At 39.7% G+C, this 25,678-nt stretch overlaps 1 protein-coding gene across 4 annotated transcripts in view; it reads left to right on the top strand.

Annotated features, from left to right (window-relative positions):
• The window catches only part of LOC149184619 (protein SUPPRESSOR OF GENE SILENCING 3 homolog), a 204,675-nt gene that overhangs the window by 84,490 nt on the left and 94,507 nt on the right, over window positions 1-25,678 (top strand). For all 4 annotated transcript variants that reach the window (XM_089417625.1, XM_089417626.1, XM_089417624.1 and 1 more), the window contains 3 exons: window positions 21,335-21,629; window positions 21,977-22,221; window positions 22,449-22,645. In XM_089417625.1, the coding sequence (XP_089273751.1) occupies window positions 21,335-21,629; window positions 21,977-22,221; window positions 22,449-22,645 (737 nt within the window). The remainder of the gene's footprint in view (window positions 1-21,334; window positions 21,630-21,976; window positions 22,222-22,448; window positions 22,646-25,678) is intronic.

The raw sequence follows: 25,678 nt of genomic DNA on the forward strand, positions 1-25,678 counted from the left end.
TCTAGATTTCACTATCATTTTTTCCCTCTATGTTAATGCTTGATTGTAAGCTGTGCAGGAAATCTTTTTTTTTAGATTACTGGGCGTTAGGGGAAGTTCTCGACTGAACCAACCAACTCCCGGGTTGTGTTTTCTGAAAGAGCCCAGCCGGTTCTTGATCCTGGGCTTATCATTTGAAGTTTTTTTTATGAATACATGAAGGGTTTTTCTGAAGCATCTCACATTAAATTAAAATTCTGAGAATATTTATGTGGCATAACGAAAAATCTGGCTATTTTAGAGCCTGCAGTTTGTGAATATTGTAATTATTTAGTTAGGGTTTTCAGTTTCGTTTCTTGCACATATTATTTTGGGTTTTCTTTTCTTTTGCAGATTGCAAGTACAGGTTTTGAGAAATATTTTAGGGTTTCATTCAGACAATCTGGAGCAGCTGATTCAAAATTTAATTAAGATTCCTGGAAAATATTGAGAGGTTCTGGTGGAAGTTCTGTAGATTGACTGACTGGTTTCTTCTGAGCAGGAAGATTTCGATTTTGTTTCGAAATTTTCTTTTGTGATCTGGGTTTGAATTTTAAAATCTGGAAAATTTCTGGGTTTTTATTTGGTCACCCTTTTGTTTGCTGCCTGGGGTTTTTATTTGCGATTTTGTTGAAGAAATGTTGAAATTTTGATGAAAGTTTTGTTGCCAGCGTTCTTCTTTTTGTTGTTCGATCTCTTCTCTGCCGGCGGCTATCAAGATTGCATCTCCATCCATCAGTGCTGCTTTCAAATCCTGCACGCTTTCCTCACATTGTCATCTGGCCTGCGTAGCTCCATTTCTTCCCTTCCTTTCCACGCAGCCTGTTGACCCCTCATCGCTGCTATATCTGCACTCCTCGCTGCCCATTTGCAGCTCCTTCCTCCAGATCCGCGTCTCTTGCTCTGCCTACCTGCGATCCCTCAGTCTCGCCCTTGATCTGCACGTCCAAACATTGCTGCAAACCTGTGTTGTCATCCCCCAGATCTGCTCTCTCCTCCACGCTGGCCATTCACCCTCACGCAGATCTCTCTATCCCCTCCACCTGCGTGCTATCCCTCCTTTGCCGCGTCCAGTCCTTCAGCTCTCCCAGCTATCCCTCTGCGGCTACTCCTTTCAGCTCCTCCTCATCCAATCGCTGCTCCTTTCCGCCATCCGCACCCATTCTCCCTTGCCGTCGACTGCACATGCAAACAGCAAAACAAAAAATCGTTTAATTCTTTCCTACACGACTAACCCTGTTTTGGTTTTCATTTACATGTACGGTGGCTTAGTTTTGGGGTGAGTTTAGATTTTATCTGACTTTTTATTTAGATTTTATTTAAAACATTGTATAGTTAGGATAGTTAGAATACTTTTGAGTTAGCGTATACATTTTCATGAGATGTGCATTTGATATTTTTTGAGTGTTAAACATTTAGAATTTTTCTTTTTAGTTTAGTTTAGTTTTAATAAAATTAAAAAATCATAAAAAATATAAAAAAATAAAAAAAAATAAAAAAGTTTCGATTTTCATTTTTGTTTGATATGGTTAGGTGTTAGAGTTAGACCTTTTTTTTAAAATTAATTTGAGCTTATTTAACTTAGCTTTTAGTTTTTGCTTTAGATATATTTAATTTTAGTTTTGTTCTATTTTTAATTTTGATTTTAAAATAAATCCAAAAAATAATAAAAAAAATCATAAAAAAGCATAAAAAAGGGTTGCTTTAGTTTCTATAGATTAGGTTAGTTTTAGATTAGATTTTGTTTCATTTTGAATTTAAAATTTAAAAATCATAAAAAATGTAAAAATTATAAAATTATAAAAAGTAATAGGAGTTCCTTTTAGTTTACTAGATTTTAATTTTATTTAGGTTTTTAGATTTATTTAGTTTTGTTTAATTTTTGGGATAAAAATAAAAATTTTAGCTAAAAATTGAAAAAATAATTTTGGTGTCTTTTTTGTGGTATTTTTCTATAGCTCAATGCACTTAATGTTTATTTTGAAGTTAGCTATGTGAAAGTGGTAACTGATCAGCATTTAAATCTAATGATCATTTAAAGCATTTGATTTTTCTTGAAGTTTAATTGCTGGAGCATTGTTAAAGCATTGTGCATTTGTTGAATATCTTACATCGCTTGGGTTATTTAATGATAAATGATTGTTAATCATGGAATTATAAGGTTCATATTTCTGCAGCATTTGATAAATAATCATTTAGTCATTAACTCCATAAGGCACTGGTCTATTAACTTAATAAAATCAAATAAGTGCTTGTTTTCCCTTGTGTCTCCCAACCCAACTGGTCCACAGTTGGTCATCCATTGTCCCATAGGGTCGCCGTGGGAGACATGCTTAAACGGAGAGATCGAGGATCAAGGTGACAGTCCCCGGTCTGAGCGTTGTCATGACAATCTGTGCGACAACACATTGTTAATAAAAGACCTTATACACTGCAATGGAGACTCTATACGCACAGAAATGGAAACATCTACATGATGCCCTAATCCATTGGCAATGGAGCAACTATACGCACAACAATGAAGAGACTTTATACGCTGTCATATATACGCACAACAATGAAGACTATATAACGCACAGTCTATAAGTTGTCACCTTATACGCAGTTATGGAAAACGCACAACACTCTATACGCTGTCATGATTATACGCAGTTATGGAAACTATATACGCACAACACTCTATACGCTGTCACCTTATATGCAGTTATGGTAAATGCACAACACTCTATACGCTGTCATGATTATACGCAGTTATGGAAACTATATACGCACAACACTTTATACGCTGTCATGATATACACATGAAGACTATATACACACAGTCTATACACTGTCATGATATACGCAACAATGGAGACTCTTTATACGCAGCCGCAATTATGAAGAGGAATCACTGTCAAGACATATAGCCGCAGAGAGCCGCAGTCATGAAGAGGAGCCGCAGTCATCTCCGCATGAAGCTGAGTCGCCGTAAAGGGTTTGATTGCACCTCGCTTTAGGAACAATCATCAACTCGGATGCTTGAGGAACTGCAACCTCAACATATAAGTATGTATCTCATTCCATACGCAGTCACAGTGAGGAGAACTCGGATTAAAGAATTACTGGAAGTCTGGGCATAAGGAGAAGCATTGATGAGGGTTTCAAGCAATGTTATATTGTATTGAAACCTCAGTGGCATACCTGTAGTAGCCATATCACAATGAATAGCAGTGACAGAATTATTCTCTCGACTGAATGAAGATTATGATAGAAGTCAGTCCTGGCATAACGAAATAAATCATGATGATGAATGAGATCATGGGCATGGACAACATGATGATGAATGAGACCATGGAAGATGTAGCACAGTAGGCATGATAAATAATGAGCAGCATGATGATGAGAGCAGATGAGAGTAGCTCAGTCATCAAGGCTCAACACTGTGACGGTACAGCATGATATCACACGGTTATGTGCAGCAAATGGACGAGAGGCAGCACTATGATAGGTGAAGGAGTCACCTTAGAGAATCAGTTGAAGCAATATGTCTTCAACTGATCTTTGCAGATATCAAAAGTCAAAGTGTTGACTTCTATTGTAAATGTACTCTCTCTCTCACTTTCTCTGCTGAACTTTGAAGAACATAAAAGAAGAATTGATCAAGGGTTTCCCCACATTGTGGGGTTTGTCCCTGGCTAGCGCCACATCCTGTGTCCTCTTGTCTTGGCTTGTCTTCTGCAATTTATATTTATGTTCTGCAGTTTACTTTAATGCTGATGTGATTGCTAATCTGGAAAAGATATTGAGCTAATTGTGAAAATTGAAATAAATTGCTCTAGCATAGAATATACCTAAAATTAACATGGAATCAGAGCTGAGGTGAAGACAATGCCCAAGCAAGAGTGAAAGAGCAATCACCAAAGACAGTTGGGACAGGACAGAAGGATCAATGGGTTCCTCATCCCTCTTCTAATTCACCAAAGGTGAAGTCGAAGCAGAGTATATTATCAGAATGGTGCAACAGAAGTTTCTGATGGCCTACCTAAAGATCACTTCATTGGGGAGTTCGGATCTAAGGGTAAAAGGAAAGGCAAATGCCTTGGTTACAATAAGTTCGGCCATTATGCGAAGGAGTGTTTGAATGATAGAGACACTTCTCTTGATGAAGATAAACAATCATTCAAGGGAATGACAGGTAATACAATTCATCAAGGAGAAATGGTTGACTCTTCAAAGAAAGCAAGGAACCCCAGGCACTTCATCGGATAGATGGGTGCACTCTCTAATTTGGTAGAGATGGAAACAACTGTCAAATTATACTTGGAGCCGATACCACCTATCTCGGAAAGGGTGTAGGGAATGTTATCCCTCAATTGAATGAGGGTAACTCGATTCATGTACCTGATTGCAAGAAGAACCTGGTGTCCATTTCGGCAATGGAAGACAAAGGTTACAGGATGGCATTCATCGATGGGAAGGAAATTTGTGTCAAGTTGCAGGAAGTCCACTGGGGACCATGCCCATTGACACATAGCACCGAAGGTCTGTGAGTCAGATGGTGACAGGGATGCCCGAATTCAAAAAGAACATGAAGTACATGTCTAAGATGTACCAAAGGATAATCTTACAAGGGGACCTTTCCCTCATATAGCAGGTTCACAGGTTTGGAACAACTTGAGGGGTTTGAGATTGATGTTCAGGCATCTCGCATATGTAGGTGGAAGAAAGCCCTCTATGGCTTGAAGCAAAACTCCTCGGGCGTAGCGTGAGAGGATTGATAGCTATCAGATGAAGTTGAGATCCACTAGGAGTGAAACCGATCCAAACCATTACCCAAAGGTTGTGGATGATAGACCTCTCATACCAGCACCTTATGAGGACGACCTATGTCTGACAGGTGCAGACCCTCTCATTTGCAGAAGAGAGAGGGAGTTGGATTCCGAATGTGGAATTATTAACTGCAAGCCTGTGACTACGTCGAGGATCTTAACTTTCAGAAGTTATATGGTAGTGATGTTGGACCAGATTTGGGAAATGCCTTTGAGTTTCATAAACTCATTCGCGTTGATGTTCTTGGTGAACTTCCGTCCGGACATATGTTTTGCAGTTAACATGGTGAGCTCATATTCGGTTGAGCCTCACTGGATTGGTGCCAAGAATCTTCTGAGATATCTTCAGGGCACAATCTCTCATGGATTGAGATACACTGCTGAAATATGAATCTGCATGATTATTCGAATGCTGAGTGGGCAGGCAGTGTGGAGGATCACTAGAGCACTTCTTAGTGCTGGTTCTCTTTGGATTCTGCTTCGATATCATGGATGAGCAGAAAGCAGAAGTCGGTTGCTATAAGCACCGCCGAGACCGAATACACAGCTACGAGTATGATCTCGTGTAAAGCTGCATGGTTGTAGAAGCTCTTAAGTGAGCTGTTTGTACACATGATAAATACCACTATGATTCTCTGTGACAACCAGAGGTGGGATTCGATTATTGAGGAATCCCGTATTCGATGATAGCTCCCGCAGATAAACATCAGATACTGCCTTATCTGGGATATGGTAAGTCAATAAGCGAGGAGGCTTCATCGCATTGAGACTGATGTACAAGTCGTAGAAATTTTGTCAAAGCCCCGGGGGAAAGGTCAAATTTGTGACTTTCCCGAACAACTTGGAGTCGTTGAGAGACCTTCTTATAAGGATTGAGCTCTGGGAGCTCTGGGGGGCTTAGAGTACTTATTGGAGCAACATATGACGATAAGGCGACTCACCCTCCCCGGGTGGTGCACTATGGTACAAGATGATTCACTCTCCTGTGGAAAAGATGATTCGTTCTCTTATGGACAAGATGATTTGCTCTTTTGTGGGACAGGATGATTCGATCTCCTATGGACAAGATGATTCGCTTTCTTGTGGGACAGGATGATTCGCTCTCCTGTGGACAAGATGATTCGCTTTCTTGTGGGACAGGATGATTCGCTCTCCTGTGGACAAGATGATTCGCTCTCTTGTGGACAAGATGATTCGCTCTCTTGTGGGACAGGATGATTCGCTCTCCTGTGGACAAGATAATTAGTTCTCCTGTCGAGGCATCCTACCCATGCAGTCCAGGACTCATGGGAAGTACCTCTCATTTGATCAATGAGCAGGGAAATGAGGATAGGGACCATAGTAGTATCGATGGACGCATCACTGTATCTACCGTACTCCCTATGCTAGGATTACCTTCATTGATTTGGGATCAATGATACTGGTCTGGGACTAGTGGTACACACTCTGAGACTGACTTCAGGTCGGTGGAGAATGGTATGACACATTCTCGATCAATTCTTCTTCTTCATGGTTCAGCAGAGCAAAGCTGATACTTCTTCGCTGCCCCAAAAGATCCTTCTTCGCTGCCCCAGAAGATCCTTCTTCGCTGCCCCAAAAGATTCCTTCCTCGCTACCCTAGAAGAGTGTCCTTTTTAGCCTTAGAAAAACCCTTTTTCACTGCCTCTTTTTTACACTTCCTTCTGCACTTCTCTTCTATGAATTGAGATCGAACTTCCTGCTTAGAATGGAGGCCGAGTTCCTCTATTTATACCCCTCTTCACTGGGTCTTTAGGCCGACTTGACAGCTGGATGTAGGCTGACTTCTACTCACAGCTTCTTTAACGTTTGTAGGTCGACTTGAAGAGGTTAGATGATAAGTTCTTTAAAGGATACTTTACATAGACAAGATGACCTTTTACAAATTGTAACATGACTTCATTTACATGACAATGACCCTTATATTTTATGACTAGATGACAAATAAATCCTAAAGACTCTCAATGAGAGTCTTGACTTAAAGACAAAATCCCTTGCTCATGAAACCCATGAAGCAAGTCAATATAATAATTTCATTTTTCTTATTTACATCTCATTACATAAAATCATAATTACATGTCATTATGAAAACTGAACCTAGTTACACCTTTCAACATTCTAGAGTGAGAAATCCCGCACACAATTACTGCTGCTTTGCTTGGAAAAATTTGAACTTGTTGGCTAGAAGTCCTCTGAGGAAGAAATTCCCTTAGTGTGTGCTATTCTCTCTTTCTGACGCTATTCTGCCAGCAACTGCTGCAAAATATCTGCGTCCAGCTGAAGATTTGCTCTGCAAGGAAAAATATGTTGCTCCCTTGTGCCTCTGGAAAGCTTTGATCTAGAGATCGAATTTCTCTGTCGACTCACTTAGAGAAACCGATTTCTCCTCAAAACTTCGACCTCCTTGGCCCAAGGACTGTGCTGCCTCTGGGGTTTCGAATTGCTGCCTCTGTAGTAATTTTGAATTCCCTCTTCCTTCTGCAACTGAGCTCTTCTGCTCATGATTTGTGCTCTGATACCATGTCAAAAATCGGTTACTTGATTCCTACTGCAGCAAACTGATAATATTTCACCTACTTGTTAAATTACTTGAACAAGTTACTTGCAGTTTCCTACGACAAACACTGAAATACATACACTATAGCCTACACAAAATAAAATACTCCCCGAAGCTAAATACTGCATTAGAGAGAAATAAACACACACATTGACACAGTGGTTTTGGACAATGTCCATGAAAAAACCCAAATGTGAGAAAACTGGTGCAGAAGCTGAGGGTTTTAATTATTATGAAGTAGTAAATATGAGTACAAATTGTTGGATGCCCAAACTGGCTATCCGATACAGAGAAATGCTGGCAAAGAGCTGGTGAGAAAAATCTCACACTGATTCGGGAGATCCTACACAGATCTGCGTCACACTGGCTAGGCTTTGCGTCACCTCCTTTGCTGACCTCCTTGCTGTCTGGAAATTCGACCTTTTGGCCCTCGGTCTCACACCCCGACTTCTGGCACTGGATCTCGACTCTCCTAGCTGGATTTCGAACTCCCTCTGAAGCTTTGCACTACCTCTGCATGGCATTGCATTGCCTCACTGAACTGCTCTATGCCCTCTTTGCTTTGCACTCTCCGAATCTGGAAAAATCTCCTCCGGACTACTATCCTTGCCCCTCACTGCAAGAAGATCGCTCGATCTCACTCCGACAACTCAACGCTGCTACTCTTGAGAAATTCGATCTCTGATCTTGTTCGATGTGTCTTTCCAACTGTCCATCAAGCCTCTTTTTATAATCTTCTCGTTGATCAATTAACGACCCAGATTAGATTCTAATCAATGGCTCAGATCATCTTGACTTGATCCTCGTCTCTTTCTAGAAGATTCACACCCAGTTTAATTAATACACTTCAATTATTTTAATTTACTAAGTTTAGACTTAGGCATCCATTAAAAATAATTAATAATTTTAATTAAACCTCCTCCGGGTGGAATTTCCCAAAACGATTTTTGGGTATTGTGGAATGCATGTGTCCTAGCCTCTTTGCAAAATCTTGAGGCTGGAGCATATCCGATGCTACCATAAATCAACATCGTAAAGGTGTTCCCTACCTTGATAGAGGTGGCTAACGGTCAACGCTATTAGGTGCTTCTAGCCCTTAAGGAGAAGTGACATTTCTGAGGTCAACCCCTTAATCAATAGGTGTTAGTGTAAATATATAATAATGGAGGGGAAAAGGCTTCATGGCCAAGTGCCATGGTCAAGGGGACTAGCTAATGGGGTGTTCACATCTTGAGTGTATGAGTGCAGAAGGAGAGAGCAATTGTGGAGGCATGAGCTACTCTGCTCGATTTACTTTTTCCATCCTTGTCATGTGCCTTTTATTTATTCTTGATAATGCTATGTATTACCACATATAGCTCAAGGGTTAGAGCTTTCTCTTTATGATGTGGTATTTTTATCACCCCTTAAGATGAGACAATTCATCACTCATTAGGGTTGGGACATGCAAGGTTTCTTGTTGATGTAATGGAGTATCATGTGCTCAGGAACTATGTGATGGCCAAATGAGGAGGGTAGAGCTCATGCTAGGCTTTTGCCCACGTGCTAACTTATGTCCCAACCAAATTTTGCATTTTGATTTTCTTCTTTTCTTTCATTGTGGCCATGATATGCTTTTCATTCTTTTAGCTGCATCAACCTCGAGGATAGTAGTTTTCTATCCCTACTTAAGGCGTGTGAAAATTTTGGTGCAAAATCCCAAAGAACCAATGACAAGTTAGACCCAAAAAATGGAGGTGAGATATGGGGCTTGTAATGTGTCATGGAAAGTGTCAAGTATGGTGTAGGGGATAATGAACATGCTATTTCAATCCAGGTTTTCCAAGTAGTGCCTCTCCTATAACCCTAAGGCCTCAAGGGAGGTCCCACTAGACTGGGGCTAAAGATTACCCCACCTGGTAAGGTGAGAGAACAATACTACAATCAAGATTGGTCAATCTTCCAGATCACCCCTTTATCCATACTAAACACCCAAAACAAACAAGTAATGATCAAAGCACCTTTTGGATACTATCCCTACCTTCATCCAAGTGGTAATGTTAGATGGTGAGAGGCAAGTTGTTGAAATAGCAGAGGCAGATGGCATATCATTGTCAAATAGTGGCTGTCAGGGGCTACTAGTTGGTTGGCTATCCAATTGGTTGTCAAATGTAGGAGAAAGGTTTTCTCCTATGGGGTTACCCATTTTGGTGGGTATGTTGGGTTGTGTTATATTCTTTTCACGACTAACCTACGTGGTGAACTAGGGGCTTAGAGGGGGGGCGGAGCCCTCCCTTCGTTGCGCCAATTGCGCAGCGGGGGGGTCACAGGGGGGTTTGAGGGGCGCAGGTAGCCCCCCTCTACGGAGTCCGGGGTAGCGCCCCGGGAAATTCTTGTTTGGACCCTATATTAGGTTGGGCGAACCTACCTATGGTTTTCGGTCCATGGTATTGGATGCTTCGGCATGTATAAATATGTATTGTAACATTGAAAGGAATATAATGAAAAATCAAGCTGGTAGTCCCGGTTTTGGGATCCAAGGGAAAATCTCTGTGTATATGTGTTTTATGTGTTATGCTCTCGCATTGTTTATTTTCTGTGTTTTAGAATTCGTATGCAAGTAATTTTTGTACGGGGTTAAAACCTATATTTGGTATCAGAGCTGTTTTGGCTTCAAGGGGATGCCTTTGTTGCTGAGGGTTTTTGCTCGGGCCTATGGTAGACCCTGTTTAGTGGGAGATCTGCGAGATCAATCTCAGTGGTGAAAGAAGATGGTGAGCAGTGGAAAGATAGAGATCGAGAAATTTAATGGTCAGAGTTTTGAGTTGTGGAAACTGAAGATGGAAGATCTGTTGGTGGATAAAGATCAGTGGATTGTGGTAGATCAGGGTACTAAACCAACGGGAGTGTCTGATGAATAATGGAAGAAGTTGGATCGTAAGGCAAAGAGCACAATACGATTTTGTGTCTTAGATTCAGTATTGCTGAATGTATAAGGGGAAGCTACGACGAAGGTTTTGTGGGACAAGTTAGGGACTTTGTACCAATCTAAGTCTCTGGTGAATAAATTGTTCTTGCGGAAAACGCTGTATAACCTGAGGATGAAAGATGGAGATTCGGTGATAGAGCATCTGAACGCATTTAATACTGTGGTAAGTCAGTTAGCATCTGTTGATATTAAAATTTCAGATGAAGATAAGTGCATCAGTTTGTTGTGTTCTCTACCAGATTCGTGGGATAGTCTGGTTATTGCAATAGGTAGCAATGCAACTGCCTTGCATTTTGATGAAATAGTCTCATCCTTGCTGACGGAGGAGATGAGACGGAAAAATATGGAGAGCCAGAAGGGTGATGCCTTGTCTGTACGAGGACAGTCCCAGAACAGAAACAAAAATAAGTCATCGAGTGCGAGATCTAAATCTAGATGGAGATCTAAATCTCCAGGAAAACCTGTAAAGGTGGTGTGCTGGAAATGCGAAAAGGAAGGGCACTTCAAAAGGGACTGTAAATCTAAAGCTCTTGATAAAGGAAAGGGATCTGATGATGCACCTTCTGCAGAAGCGAAAACCACCTCAGATGAAGGTGGGGATGTGTACTTGGCTTCTTCAAGTACACATGTAGATCATGAGGCATGGTTGATTGACTCAGGTGCATCCTTTCACTTCACTCCCCATAGAGAGTGGTTCTGCGAGTATGATAAATACGATGGTGGTGATGTCTTCTTGAGGGATGACAGGAAGGCTAGAATCGTTGGTCGCGGAAAAGTAAAGTTGAAGGTTACAAGGTGGAAGGGTTAGAACACTTCTAGGTGTTCTGCATATTCCTGCATTAGCCAGAAATCTAATTTCTGTAAGCAAGCTGGATGATGCAGGTGTAAAAACAGTGTTCGAGAAGGATACCTGCAAGATGGTTTGGGAGCACAGGTATTGATGCGGGGAGTTCGAATTGGAACTCTGTACAAGCTGCAAAGTAGCACTTTTGTTAATGGGTGCAACAGTTCTGTGGTTCCTGAAGGTGGAGCAGAAAATCTAGTGGTCTCTGGAGAGAATACCATGTTGTGGCATCAAAGGCTTGGACATATTGGAGAGAAGGGCCTTCGAATACTTCATGGTAAAAGTATGGTAGAAGGTATGAGTAATAGCTCTCTGGATTTTGATTTCTGTGAAAATTGTGTATATGGGAAGTAGAATCAGGTGAGTTTCCCCTCTGGTGGTAAGAGGGCAAAATAGATATTAGATCTTGTGCACAGTGATGTGTTTGGACCTGTGAAGGTTCCATCACTGGGTAAGTCCGTGTACTATGTATCATTTATAGATGACTTCTCAAGGAATACATGGATATATTTCCTAGAGAAGAAATCTGAAGTCTTTGACAGGTTTAAAGAATTTAAGGCTCTGGTGGAAAACTAGACAGAGAAGAAGATAAAGGTGCTGAGAACAGATAACGGTGGAGAGTTTTGTAGTAAGGAATTTGAAGAATTATGTAAGAAGTGTGGTATAGCATGACAGAAGACTACTCCATATACACCTCAGCAAAATGGAGTTGCAGAAAGAATGAACAAGACGTTGATGGAAAGGGCAAGAAGCATGCTTAGTGGTGCTGAGTTAGGACAAAAATTCTGGGCAGAGGCGATGGAGACAGCATGTTACCTGGTCAACAGATCACCTTCATCAACGTTGGAGGATAAAACTCTACAAGAGGTATGGACTGGTAAGAAACTCTCTCTTTCACATCTGAGGGTATTTGGATGTGATGCATATGTACATGTTCCAAAGGAGAAACGAACCAAGTTGGATAGTAAATATGAAAAGTGCATCTTTATTGGGTATAAGAATGGTTTAAAGGGTTATAAACTTTGGAACCCAGCAACAACGAAGGTTGTGTACAGCCGAGATGTGGTGTTAAGAGAGGTGAAAGATGTTATTAAACATAAAGTCCAACCAAAGGAACCTGAGAAAATAGAGTTTCAGCTAAAGGAGGAAGAATCAGACTCTACAACAGAGGAGGAATCAGAAGATGAAGAGCCACAAACTCCGAGTGTGAGAAGATCAGTTCGAGAAAGAAGGCAGCCAGAAAGGTATAGTCCATCTGCTTTCTGTTCAAATTTTGCTTTATCTATTACTGATGATGATCCCAGAACTATGAAGGAAGCAGTAGATTCAGAGGATGGAAAACTCTGGAAAGAGGCCATGGTTGATGAAATGGCATCTTTGCACAAAAATGAGGCTTGGGATCTGGTGGAGTTGTCGGCTGAAAGGAAACCCATTGGCAAAAAATGGGTGTTCAAGAAGAAGACAAATGCAGAAGGAAAGGTGGAGAAATAGAAAGCTCGCTTGGTAGCAAAAGGTTATTCCCAGGTGCCGGGAATTGATTTTGGTGATATTTTTTCTCCTGTTGCCAAGGTAACTTCTATTAGATTACTTTTATCTGTTGCTGCTGCTTTTGATTTTGAGGTAGAACAGATGGATGTGAAGACAACATTTCTTCACGGGGATCTAGAAGAGGAGATCTACATGAAGCAACCTTAAGGCTTTGTGGTGAAGGGTAAGAAAGAACTGGTATGCAAGTTAAAGAAGTTTCTGTATGGGTTAGAACAGTGACCAAGGATGTGGTATCAGAAATTTGATACATTTTTACAGGGACTTGGCTTCACCAGAAGCAAAGCAGATCACTGTGTGTATTTTAAATTAATTGGTGACTGTGTTATTTATCTGGTCTTGTATGTAGATGATATGTTGCTGGTTGGAAATGACAAAGAAATTATCTAGGATTTGAAAACCCAATTGTCCTCCAAATTCGACATGAAAGACCTTGGTGCTGCAAACTATATTTTGGGCATGGAAATTAAAAGAGATCGGGAAAAGAGCAAGCTCTGGTTAAACCAAAGGAAGTATGTCGAGACAATACTGCAGAGGTTTAATATGCAGGATAGTAAACCGTTGAAGGTTCCTATTCCTGTAGGTGTAAAGTTATCTGCTGAACAGTGTCCCAAGACACGAGGAAGAGGATATGTCTCGTGTTCCATATGCAAGTGCAGTCGGTAGCCTGATGTATGCAATGGTCTGTACTAGACTAGACATTGCACATGCAGTGGGAGTATTGAGCAGGTTTATGTCAAAACTAGGGAAGGAGCACTGGACAATAGTGAAGCGGGTTTTCAAGTATTTGCGTGGCACTAGTGATTATGGTTTGTGCTACCAAGGAAGACCAGGATTGGACAAAGTGTTGGATATTCGTGGCTTTGTTGATGCAGACTGGGCTGGAGATCTGGATCTGAGAAGATCTACAAGTGGGTATGTGTTTAACCTATTTGGAGGTGGAGTCAGTTGGATGAGTAAGAAACAATCTGTAGTGGCACTATCAACTATAGAGGCAGAATACATGGCAGCCACTCATGCAAGCAAGGAAGCAGTTTGGTTGCAGAGATTGTGTTCAAGTATGGGATTAGTACAGGGAGCTATAAGGATAGACTGTGACAGCCAAAGTGCAATTTTCTTGGCAAAGAACCCTGCTTATCATTCAAAGACAAAGCACATTGATGTTCAGTATCACTTTGTGAGGGATATGATAGAAGACAAAAAGGTGTTGTTGGTAAAGGTGGACACTTTGAAGAATACTACAGATGCATTGACAAAATCTGTGAGCTTTGAGAAGTTCTCTTGGTGTAGAGAAACAATGGGTGTTTCAGGGCTGGAAAAATGACTAAGCTCTACTGTGGTCCCCTGTGGAAAGAAAACAACAAGTGGGAGAATGTTGGGTTGTGTTATATTCTTTCCACGACTAACCTACGTAGTGAATTGAGGGGTTAGAGGGGGGGTGGAGCCCCCCTTTCGTTGTGCCGATTGCGCAGTGGGGGGGTCACAGGGGGTTTGAGGGGGGCGGCTAGCCCCCCTCTATGGGGTCCGGGGCAGCGCCTTGGGAAATTTTTTTTTGGACCCTATATTAGGTTGGGCGAACCTACCTATGGTTTTTTTCCATGGTTTTGGACGCGATGGTTTTCGGTCCATGGTATTGGATGCTTCGACATGTATAATATGTTTGTAACATTGAAAGGAATATAATGAAAAATCAAGCTGGTAGTCCCGGTTTTGGGATCCAGGGGAAAATTTGTGTATATGTGTTTTATGTGTTATGCTCTCGCATTGTTTATTTTCTATGTTTTAGAATTCGTATGCAGATAATTTCTGTACGAGGTTAAAACCTATAGGGTAACATGACATTTGAGAGTTCCTTTCTTTAGATTAAGCATTAAATGCTTGAGGAACTGGGTGATGGCTAATGAGGGGGTTAGAGCTCATGCTAGGGTTTTGTCCACGTTTTAAATATTGCCTTAGCCATCCTTTTGCATTTTTCATTGTCCTTTTGTGTGCCTTTACATGCTTTTAACTTTCTTTCAGTTGCATCAATATCCAAGGCCAAGTTTCTAAGCTGACTCAAGGTTGTGGATATAGGTCGCCAATCCTAATAACCAATGACTACCAACCCAAAGAATGGAGATGGATAACTGGGAGAGATGGAAAGTGGTAAGTATGGATTACCTTGGACATGCTATCATTAGAGAAATTTTGAGGTCTAAAATGGGCCTCCTAAGGAATATTATAAAATAATAGTAGAACTAATAAAATAAGATTAGATTACCTCATCAAGTTTTGGAGCAAAAAAAAAAAAAATTCTACTTTTTCAATTCGTATTTTCAACTTATCTCCCTATGCTTTTACTCAAATTTCGATCTGGAGCATTCGTTGGATGTGGAATTTAGTTTTGCGTCCAAAGAGTACCCATGTTGCATACTTTCAATGGATCCTACTACATGAAAAATGTGAAATATTGCAATCATGTTTTTTCATGTATTTCAAATTTTTCGTGTAATAGGGTCCATTGAAAGTATGCAACATGGGTACTCCTTGGATGCAAAACTAAATTTTGCATCCAATGAGTGCTTCTGCTCGAAATTTGAGTAAAATCATAGGGAGATAAGTTGAAAATACGAATTGAAAGAGTAGTTTTTTATTTTCTTATTTTTTTTATCTTTTTACCTGCTTACTCCAAAAATGGTGAATCATTCCCCATGGTTGACATCATCATATTGAATCCTATTGGTTCTTACAAAGTTGATTTTTGTTTGTACATTTTTGTTTTGAGGCCCATTTTTGACCTCAAAATTTCTCTAATGATCAATCAGAGCCTCCCCATTAGTTCCCTTTCTAAGCCCTAAGGCCTTAAAGGAGGTCCCACTAGACTAGAATCAAACGTTAACCTCCCAAGTGAAGTGTGGGAACAAGGACACAATCAAGATCGATCAATCATCCAATTTTCCTTGTGATCCATATGGATATGCCCGTAACATTAAATGAAAGCACATGATTATAATAATTGTTAGAGTACCTACTGTGAGATGACACACCTTCCTTTAAAGAAGAAATGTCAGATGGTAAAGAGATATAACTAGAACAACATGTTGAGAACTATGGCATAGTGTTATGTGCTAACCATCATGGATCTACTGGCTGGCTGGCTGTCAAATGAGGAGAAAAAAATTCTCCTATGGGTTGCCCACTTTGGTGGGTAACACACACCTAAGCTTCATGAAAATATTACAGTATGGCAGAATGATCTCAAAAGTTCACAACAATTTGGGAGGAGAGGGAGCTCTTAGATTTATAGATGAGGCTTCTAACCACTCTCCTCCTTTAGCTCCTTACTTTGTGTTAAGAAAATTCAGGAACTCTTGATTTGTCATCCACAATGTACTTGGAGACTAAGTTATTACATTAAAATTCATTATTGCACTGTTTAAAACCCTCAAATGAGGGGTGATGTCCATATAGAAGGAAGTCGACTTGCTTGAAGGAGACGATGATTTGCTTGGCCAATGTTTCGCTTGACAACGGCTTGGATTGATGCTTAGAAGTCTTCCAAGGTTAGGAAGGGTCCAACGTTCACCTTATCTTACTCAAACGTTCCTTTGAGGAGGTTCAACATTCTAATATTAGGTGGACGACTCTTGAATTTGCTTGACTTTCCTTTGACTTTGCTTCATTTGATGTGTTAAGGGCCAAGGCTTGCTTTTCTTGCTTTGTGGCTTAAGAATGTTCCATAGATGCTTTGTTGGCTTGCTTTGACCCTTATTTCACTTGTAGAAGATACCATGTTGCCACATTTAACTCCACAACTGCCCCAAAGAGAAGTTGGCCCCTCTCAAGGTGATATGATCACCTAGAAAAGGCATGTTGAGGTGGGCATTTTGTATGCTTTGACTTAGTGTGCAATAAGTCTCTTTCTCACCTTGGAGAATGAGAAATGTTTCCTTGTGGAGTGTAAATCATCGTGAATTGTGAGACTGCCATGCAAAATAATAATCATAGCCAAAGAGGTGTGCATACATAAGATAAATGGTCCATGTGGGAAATAGAAAGTAGGTGCATAATGATGAATTGGATGTTTCCACCTTTACATAGTGTGATCACCTTTACAGGGCCATTAATAATAAGTGTTCCTATAAGCCATGTGTCCTAATAGATCCATCCACACCACCTCCAAAGCCTACACAGGACATATGAATGCCCATGAAAGCAGGGAGTTACCACTCACTAGGGATTAGTGAGTGCAAGCACCATAGACTTGGAGATAGTGGAGATGGGGACTAAGAGGATCAGTCATGACTATCCACCCAGGGGGAACTAGGATAACATTTGTACACTTCATCCCGCATGGCATACAAGGCCATAAAATTGCACACATTTGGGCTTACAAATGGTGATGTCTTCGGCCAAAAAATGTAGGGTACCCCTGCTAGAAGTAGGGGTAACAATGCTAAGTGTAAGAACTACTCAACAAGATCGTTCAATGAGTTCTCCCCCTAAAATGAACTTGGATATTGGGCGCGTAATGTTAAAACTCCCGTCTCATTGACTAAGTTAGTCAAGTTCACATCTGCAAAGAATCAATTGAAGTAAGTCCTTAAGCTTGAAGAGGTTGATCAAGCAAGTCAAGTGATGGATAGTAATGAATATTGCCCTATTGTTGTCCAATCTATGAACCAAGAAGGAAAAAGAAATGCAAATCATTGACCTTTCTTCATATCATTAATAGTTAAGGACTTGCTATTGCATAATTGCATGTTGGATTTTGGAACCTTGACCAATGTTATGTCACTGAAGGTCATGAGTTAATTGGGATGGAAAACCACTAGACCTTACAAGAATATATGTGCAATGGATTTTATCAAAGTATGTCAAAGTGAAATCCTATAATATTATAGCATTCATGTTAGACTTACAAACGACTTATATGCTACGCCTTAATATTGGAATCCTTGTTATAATTAAGTAGCATATATTAAAATATGGCTTTTCACTTGTGTCCTTGGATTGCGTTGCTATAAATATTGTAAAAATCCTTACTTTATAATTCTTTTTTCATCATCTTTTTCCTTGTTTGGATGATGTTATATTTAGAATCCAAGTGCACAAGCTATTTGTGTCACTCGTGCTAATTTTGTACTGGTAAATATTATTTTTTCTTCTTTGTACATACTAAATGTTTTCCTAAGTTGCTAAGATTAGTGGCTGCAGATATGGAGATAGGGACATTAGTTTGAAAATCAGGGTGAGTCGGGGTCTGATCAAGACAAACCAGAGTCTTTTGCATTCATGTATGAGAAAGCAATAAATGATCCCACATATGCTAACTTTGTGCTAAAAGTAATTGAAACTTCAATGCAAATTCAGATAAAATATATGTGTAATGGCCATAACTAGCATGTGCTTCAGTTATTTACATTATAAAATATGTGCCAGGGCCCAGAATAAATCTAACATGTTATGACTTTTAGATCAGCTTAAGACTCTTATTAATTTGTCTCTAATTCAGTGGGATATGAAGAGTCATCTTTTCTTGTGCTCACATAAACGATTTTTCCTAAAAATGATCCTAAACCATTCTAATGCTTTCTTGCTCATTTTTTGCTGGTGCAAACTTTCTGCCATTGCTCTATGCATTTTTACTAACAAATTCATGCAATTGATCAATGGCTCACTGATTTCTCCTTTCTTGTGAGAAAGAAACTGAAATATTAAATGAAAATAACCACATGGAATCCTACTTGAGTTTCAACAAACAAACAAACAAACAAATAAATACAGATTAAAGACCAAAAAGGAAATGAAGAAAGGCACTTGGACTGGGGTGGGTCTATGTAATAGCAATATGTGTTCTCTAAAAAATTGCCTGTTGCTCCAATGCGGGCCTCATGCCCCTTCACCAAACTATGTTGCTGCAAGGTTGCTGGGATGCAATGGCAGGGAAGTTTCTCTACATATCCTTTGTGGCTGAATGTGTTGCAAGGGAGAAGGAATCATAGTGCCTACCAAGTCATGTTGGTTGCAGGGGGTAAAGATTTCAGAAGTCTTGACTTAATTGTGGCTAGGTTTCTAATGATAGCAAGCAGATCTAATGGCAAAGGAAATGGTTGTGTTTTGTTCCTTGACTCTTATTCTGTATTCTACATGCTGGATTATTGTTGGTTTATGGATGAGAATGGTGTGGAGATATATGGCAGAGGGAATGGCTTTGCATCATTCATGAACTACTATGCTGTATTGATGCTTAGTTTTCTCCCTATGTCTTGTTTTGGTGAGTTCCTTCCATCATTCTCCTCTGTTTTGGAAGTTTGGAATCTTATGGGCTCTTTGTGATATGTGCAAATTCTATCATGTGAAAGGGGAAAAGCATGTCTAAATAGGAAGGAAAGGTATGCTTTACAACAAAAATCTTTGCTTCAACACATCGATTTGTGCCTTTCCACATGCTTTGTGCAATCCTGCCAGTAAGCCATGTTCCCCCTGCTTTGTGTTCTGTGTGCTTTGCATTATCCCGTCTCTGTTACACATAACAAACATGACTTGTGCTTTGTGTCCTTCACCTGCTCCGCATGATGCCCTCACTGTTACACATAACATGCATGATTTGTGCCTCTTCACATGTTTCATGCAATCCTGAAGGTAAGTCATGTTTGTAGGGTGTAATAGTGGTGGGATCATGCAAAGCAGGGGAAGAACACAGAAGTTTTAGTAGTTCCCTAGGGAAAGAAATGAAGTAGGGGAATTATGTAGAGCAGCTTTGCTACATCCCTAGGTGAAGACACAAAGCGGGGGAAATACAAAAAGCCAGAAAGAACTCAGTGGAAAATGATCAGAAACCGACTTATTACAAGTGTCCTAGGAATGTCTGCGGGTGGGTCTAGGTGATGACAAAATGTTTGGTAGACTCTGTCAAAGGCAGCTGAAGGAATTTAAGGTGGAAACCACAGGTAAGGCAAAGTCACCTAAAGTGCATCTTAGATGAAGTATGATACTAGAACCGAAGGTACGTACTGGGATTGATGTGCAGCAACAGTGATCTCTCAGATTGGTGAGATCCAAGATACACAGTGCAATATTGTCATGTCGATATACTTGCACTTCCACCCTGATTTTTCTATTACAAACAGGATATGAATTTGGAATGTAATGTTAAAGGAATCTCATTCATTTTTGGCCTTGGCCCATGGAAGAAAAGGCGTTTTTGAGTGTGACTGCTTGCTGCTGCTGCAATGTTCAAAATTTTGGCTCAACTGAATGATAGTCACTTGGATGGGAGCATTGTTTGTTTTCTGATACTGCTGCTGGCCACCAAATCAATTACTGCTTAAAAGTATGCTCAGAAAACCCCGTTTTGTTTCATTGTCCGCTGCTGCTGGAAACACAAGAAAAAGAGGGCAATAAAAGAAAGTTGGGCTTTGTTTTGGCCATGTATGGCCCCAGCAGAGGCACCCTAAGATTTGCTGTTGATGCCCACAATTTTTCCTTAAAAGAAACACTTTACTTTTCCTGTTTTTTGGTGTATTGTGGGGGGAACATTCCTTGTTATAGGGGACATCCTCTGAGTTTTGGTTCTGCTGCTTTGGGATGTCCTACAGCAGGCCATGGGACATTCCTGTGCCCTTCTTGGGTCAGGGAGACACATCCCACAGGCCATGGAATGCATCCTCCAACAACATAGATATATGTCCATTGTACTCTCTCTATATACATATACATCATATATATGTCTATATCATAAAAGTGTACAAATTGTACAGACAGAAAGCTCATCTCTTTTGTGCATGTATTATTGCTTCTATTTTCAATTACTTTCCACGTTTTCAGCTGTGATCACACATCAGTCTCTTTTAGTATAAGATGCACAGGAAATAAAAAGGGAAGTATGTGCTCCTTCTCTCCACCTGCCCATCATGAATTTTCATGGTCACCGTCCAAGGATGCAACCAGTTGAATAGTAAAATGATATATCAAAACAGATAGGGATTGAAACGGTTATATTAACCTCATATTTATTAGGATTCGTATGCATATGACCCAAATATGTGGTTATATATGATTTCTCCTGTTTGTAGGCACCCAACTAACTTTAGGACGTCAGAGACAATTCAGTTTGAGATTATCATATTTATCATGCCATTTGCAGATTGAATGGGATACTTTTTAGGGTGTGAGCATGAGGAGCTTTGTCTGGGTAGCATTTAATTCACAATATCTTATATTCAACTTTGGCCCCCTTTTTCACAAGATTTCCACTAGGCATTCTCCACTTTAATAATTTGTCATTGGTCATAGTATGTTCTAACCTTTAAATACCTTGACAATTTTTTTGTTCACATATTTGCATTTGTTGGCATATTTAATTTGTCTACGTCAAATTTATTTAGAATGATAATTTGTGCTAGTTACTCTCATGGGAGTCTTCGATAGGAAAGCTGTTATCTTTCAAAACTACATTTTACACTCCCAGTTTGCAGAAGAAGGGGAAAGCATGTGCATAGTTGTATTTTTTTGTGACATTCTGAGATTTATCAATCTTTGGCCTTTTTTCTAATCATTCCATTGTTCTTATGGCTCATTTATGTTTCAAGTGGATTGGTATGGGAAACAAAGAATTGCTTGAATATTTTAAAGGCTACAAGGCAATGAAGGCAAGGCATTCATATGGGCCTCAAGGACATCGAGGAATGAGTGTGCTTATATTTGAGAATTCGTCAATGGGGTATTTAGAGGCAGAGCGATTACACCAACATTTTGTAGAGGAAGGGAGGGACAGAGATACCTGGGAGAGGCGTCGCATATTATTTTATCCAGGTGGGAAGCGTATACTGTATGGTTACATGGCAGCCAAAGAGGATATGGAAATTTTCAACAGGCATTCTAAAGGTTTGTTTTCTCGGTTACTTATATCATATGTAGATTCCCGTGTGGTACAACTAAAAAAGCATTCATGTTGTGCTTAAATTTGGAGAGAAGGAACAGTTGAGCTTACATCTTCATGATTATATGTGTTAAAATTATAGATAAGCCTAGGGCTGACGTAGTTTGTTGATTGAAGATCAATTTAGAAAAACTCAATACACTTGCAGCTGATGATGCTTTGCTTGTAAAAGCAATCAACCTATATTGAATTGTTATAGATATCAGGTGTCTGATTAATCATAAATAATTCATGATGCTTTTATTCATGTATGGAAGATGCCCTCTGATTTTGTATAATAATCTTACCCCAGGGAAAGCAGGACTGAAATATGACATCAAGACATATCAGTCAATGGTTGTAGAGCCTATGAGGCAAATGGACGAGGATAATCAGAAACTGATTTGGTTTAAGAATAAAGTTGCCAAAGAACAACAACATAGTAAAACACTCGAAGAAACTGTCGGCTTAGTAGGAAGAAAGTTGCAAATGAAAGAAAAGGAAATTAAGATAATTAGACAGAGGGCTTCAGAGCAGCACGAAGAGAGCAAAAGAGAGGTATGCACATTTGTCATCTGAAAGTTATGCTTTATAAATGTCGTACTGTGTATTTGTAACTGATGTCCAAACATATATTTTGTCTGAACTTACCATTTCTAAGGTAGATAGATAATTTATTTTCCATCTGGGTGTGATTTTTTTGTCAGTTCGATATAAAGTTTGAGTGGAAGTCATATCTAAAAACTATTGGGTCAATTTTATTGGCTATTGAAAATTGTGGGCAGATGGATTATTTGGAAAAATGTTACAAGGAACAAATAGAGCAGTTGTTTGAAGATATAGTGAAAAGAGAGCATGCTTTAGAGAAGATGCAAGGGGAATTCAAGAAATCACATATAGATCGTTGCCATCAGCTTGAAGTGGATTGTGCCAAGCTCCAAGATACAGAAAATGCAAAGGATGAACAAGAACAGCAAGCCAAGTAATGTTTCCCACTCATTGAATCCAACTCTATCATTTTCCGTTGCAATGTATCTTGAAGTAATGAATTAGAAACAACAACTTTATGTTACTCAATATTACTGGAGCAAATAATTGCATGCATATGTAAACAGATAAAAGACCTTTCTGCCAACAATGGGGTTGGAGAAATTTCTTTCATTTGTAGTTTTGGCAGTTAAACTGGGTAAACTCAATCAACTGGATGAGCAGTGGTTGGACCTTTCGTGTGTCTGGCTCACGCCGAATAAGTGACTACTAGAATCAGGATTTTGAGCATAGAGATTCCACTGACCTGTGAAAAGCGGACCACGAGAGAGCGAAGGGGTCAACCTGTTCCGAATAGACAACATGGATTTTGGATATGTAGTTGTCTCAAATTAGGTCAAGCACTGTATGACTGATTTTTTCTGCTTTTCTTGGCCTGGCCATTGGCCCACTCGATGGGAAAGAGAGTTATTATCTGTGGGCCGAAATAGAGTTAATAGAGTTTACAAGCACTGGAAAAGTCCTATTCATTAGTTCGAGCAAGATACAACTTATTCAAAATGAAGGAAGGGGAAACCCTCCATTTTAGAAAGAGCTTCCTCTTCCAGGAAGAAAAAGAGCCATAAACTGGAATGGCTCCATATTAGAATTTGAATGCAGGAATTTATCCTCTAAGAAGGGAAATATTGAATGGATCGACCGGAAACTCTTACATTCATTCATCCCTTCCACATCTAGAACGATCCGGTGAAGATCTACTTTAGAAAGATGATAGTTATTTTCAAAGGTTCTGAAGGTGACATTTTCTAGGGTTTCATGATAATATGGCTGTTGGAATATTTTAGTTTATATTAAAAGTTGAATGGCTCGAAGTAGCTGTTAATGGTTAGTGATCCACAGATAGTGAAGCGTGGCTGCAGGATAGTGAACCCACTAAAGGCTAGGGCCATAGTTCTAGCTTGAGGTGAGTGGCAACACTCATCAAATTGTTGTGATGACGTTAAATTTAAGAAAAGACTATTCTCTAATATTGTATGGTGATAACATCTGTGAAAGGGTACAATCTTACATGTATATATGTCTTGATTTCAACTAACATTTGAATGGGAACCATATCGTTGAGAAGAGAACCCCATCATTGTTTGGAAAACTTATTATGGTCATGAGAAGAAATGTAGAAATGTTGAGCTTGGGATTGGGATATAAGAAAAAGTTCAATATTTTAGTTATCCCAGTTAGTCTTTACGGTTGTGAATTTTTAACCTCCAATGTCCCTCGCGAGACTTGAAATTATATTCAGCACATCCAATAATGCTTTAAAGTTAAATGCAACACTCCTTACCTCATTCTCTTGGTTGGAGTTCGATGTATTTTTGTGGAGTTTAGAGCTATGATCAAATATTTAGATTACTAGTATAAATTGCTCAAATGCAACAAATATAGGTTTCTTGTTATTTGCTTCTAGTATGAGTAGTGGGCACTACAGAGTTAAAATAGGTTGTGCTGGAGATTGAGGCTTGGATTAACTATTGGAACACAAAATAGGATCAGATTAGTAATATCGACATTATTGAATCCTACATCATTATGAAGTTTAAGGATAAGACTTGGGAGGACAATGAGATCATTACTAGAGGGAGTTGAAATACTACAAAGAATTTTTAAATCTAATTTGGCTGATAAAAAAATATTTTTCCTAACAATTTTAGATTAAAGATCAACATGAGCATTGATGAATTTAAGGCCAATGCTTATGACCTTCATATGGAAATTGATCAATGGATTAAAGCCAAAGACACATTAGGATGTACATATTTGTAAAATATGTAATACAAAGGAGGTTGAGGAAGAACACCACTTTCTTTTAACATACACCATTTTTAAGAATTAAGATATAAGTTTATCTAGTGTCATAACTTAATTACTCCTCAAGGTCTCCTTTCAGACGAAAACCATAATGACTTTGTTCTTTTATCTCTACCATGCTTGAACATAAAAATGACATTCTAAAGAATATTCAACATGTTTCTCTTTAGTTGTTCAATAAACTTTATTAATCCTAGGACAGTAAACATCATCACTATCCATTAAAATCAATGATCTACATTAACTATATAATTATAGACGTAATTAAATAGCTCATATCATTTCAGTATGTAGGTTTCCATAGTTAGCCATATTGTAGTGATTCTTCTGGATTTTAATTGTGTATAAGTTTTGAAGTGACACAGCATTTAGAGTTGACACTCCATTCACCATTAGGGGAACTGTGACAGCCCCAAGCTAATTCCCCTTCATTGTAAATATCTAGTATACTTTTATTTTAATTAAAAGGCTGAGATATGGGACACGGATTTTATAGCTTGGGGAGGAGGCTGCTTGGGAAGTTAGAGATGTGGTTATTAATATCAGTAATGGGCTGACTGGTGGCCTTAATGGAGCGGTGCCATGTCCCCATTGGCTAACAACTACAAGCAAAAGGAAAAGTATGGGCTACACTGGTCGGCAAGAGAGAACCATCGTGACCAAGATTAAGAGGAGGCAACAAGGAATGTATGCGGAGGGGAAACCATCGACAATTGCAACAACAATAATGGGAGGAATTTGGGAGAAGGTGACTATTCGACACAGAAGAGAGGGGACACTCGCAGTAAGTCGAAACAACCACGGGAAGTGGAGGTCGAGAGATGTTCTTAATGGTTTTGGGCATTACTGGAAAAAGGGAACCACTTAGGCAGAGTAGGGAAGACACCACCTGAAGAGCTCATGAGAAGGTGTGAGTTGCAGCAGTGGTCGAGGAGGGAGAGGTCTCTCAACGTCATCTCCGAGCAGAAACGAGAGGAGGAGGTGGAGGGACACAAAAGAGCCCTCGTAGGGTATTGAAGACCCTGGATAGAGAAAGAGGAAGAAGCCAAGTGCATGAGTTGAGCGAAAGGAAACTTTGCATCACTAGGGAGACGATAAGTGAATAGCGGTAATTCGGTTGAGCACTAGACGACCGGAAGGACACACCTCTCAGGGGAGGAGT

The sequence above is a fragment of the Pinus tabuliformis genome, chromosome 3_2 (genome assembly GCF_031772625.1).
Source record: "Pinus tabuliformis cultivar Carrire ecotype Pingquan chromosome 3_2, CPIR1, whole genome shotgun sequence".
In the NCBI taxonomy this organism is placed as follows: domain Eukaryota; kingdom Viridiplantae; phylum Streptophyta; class Pinopsida; order Pinales; family Pinaceae; genus Pinus; species Pinus tabuliformis.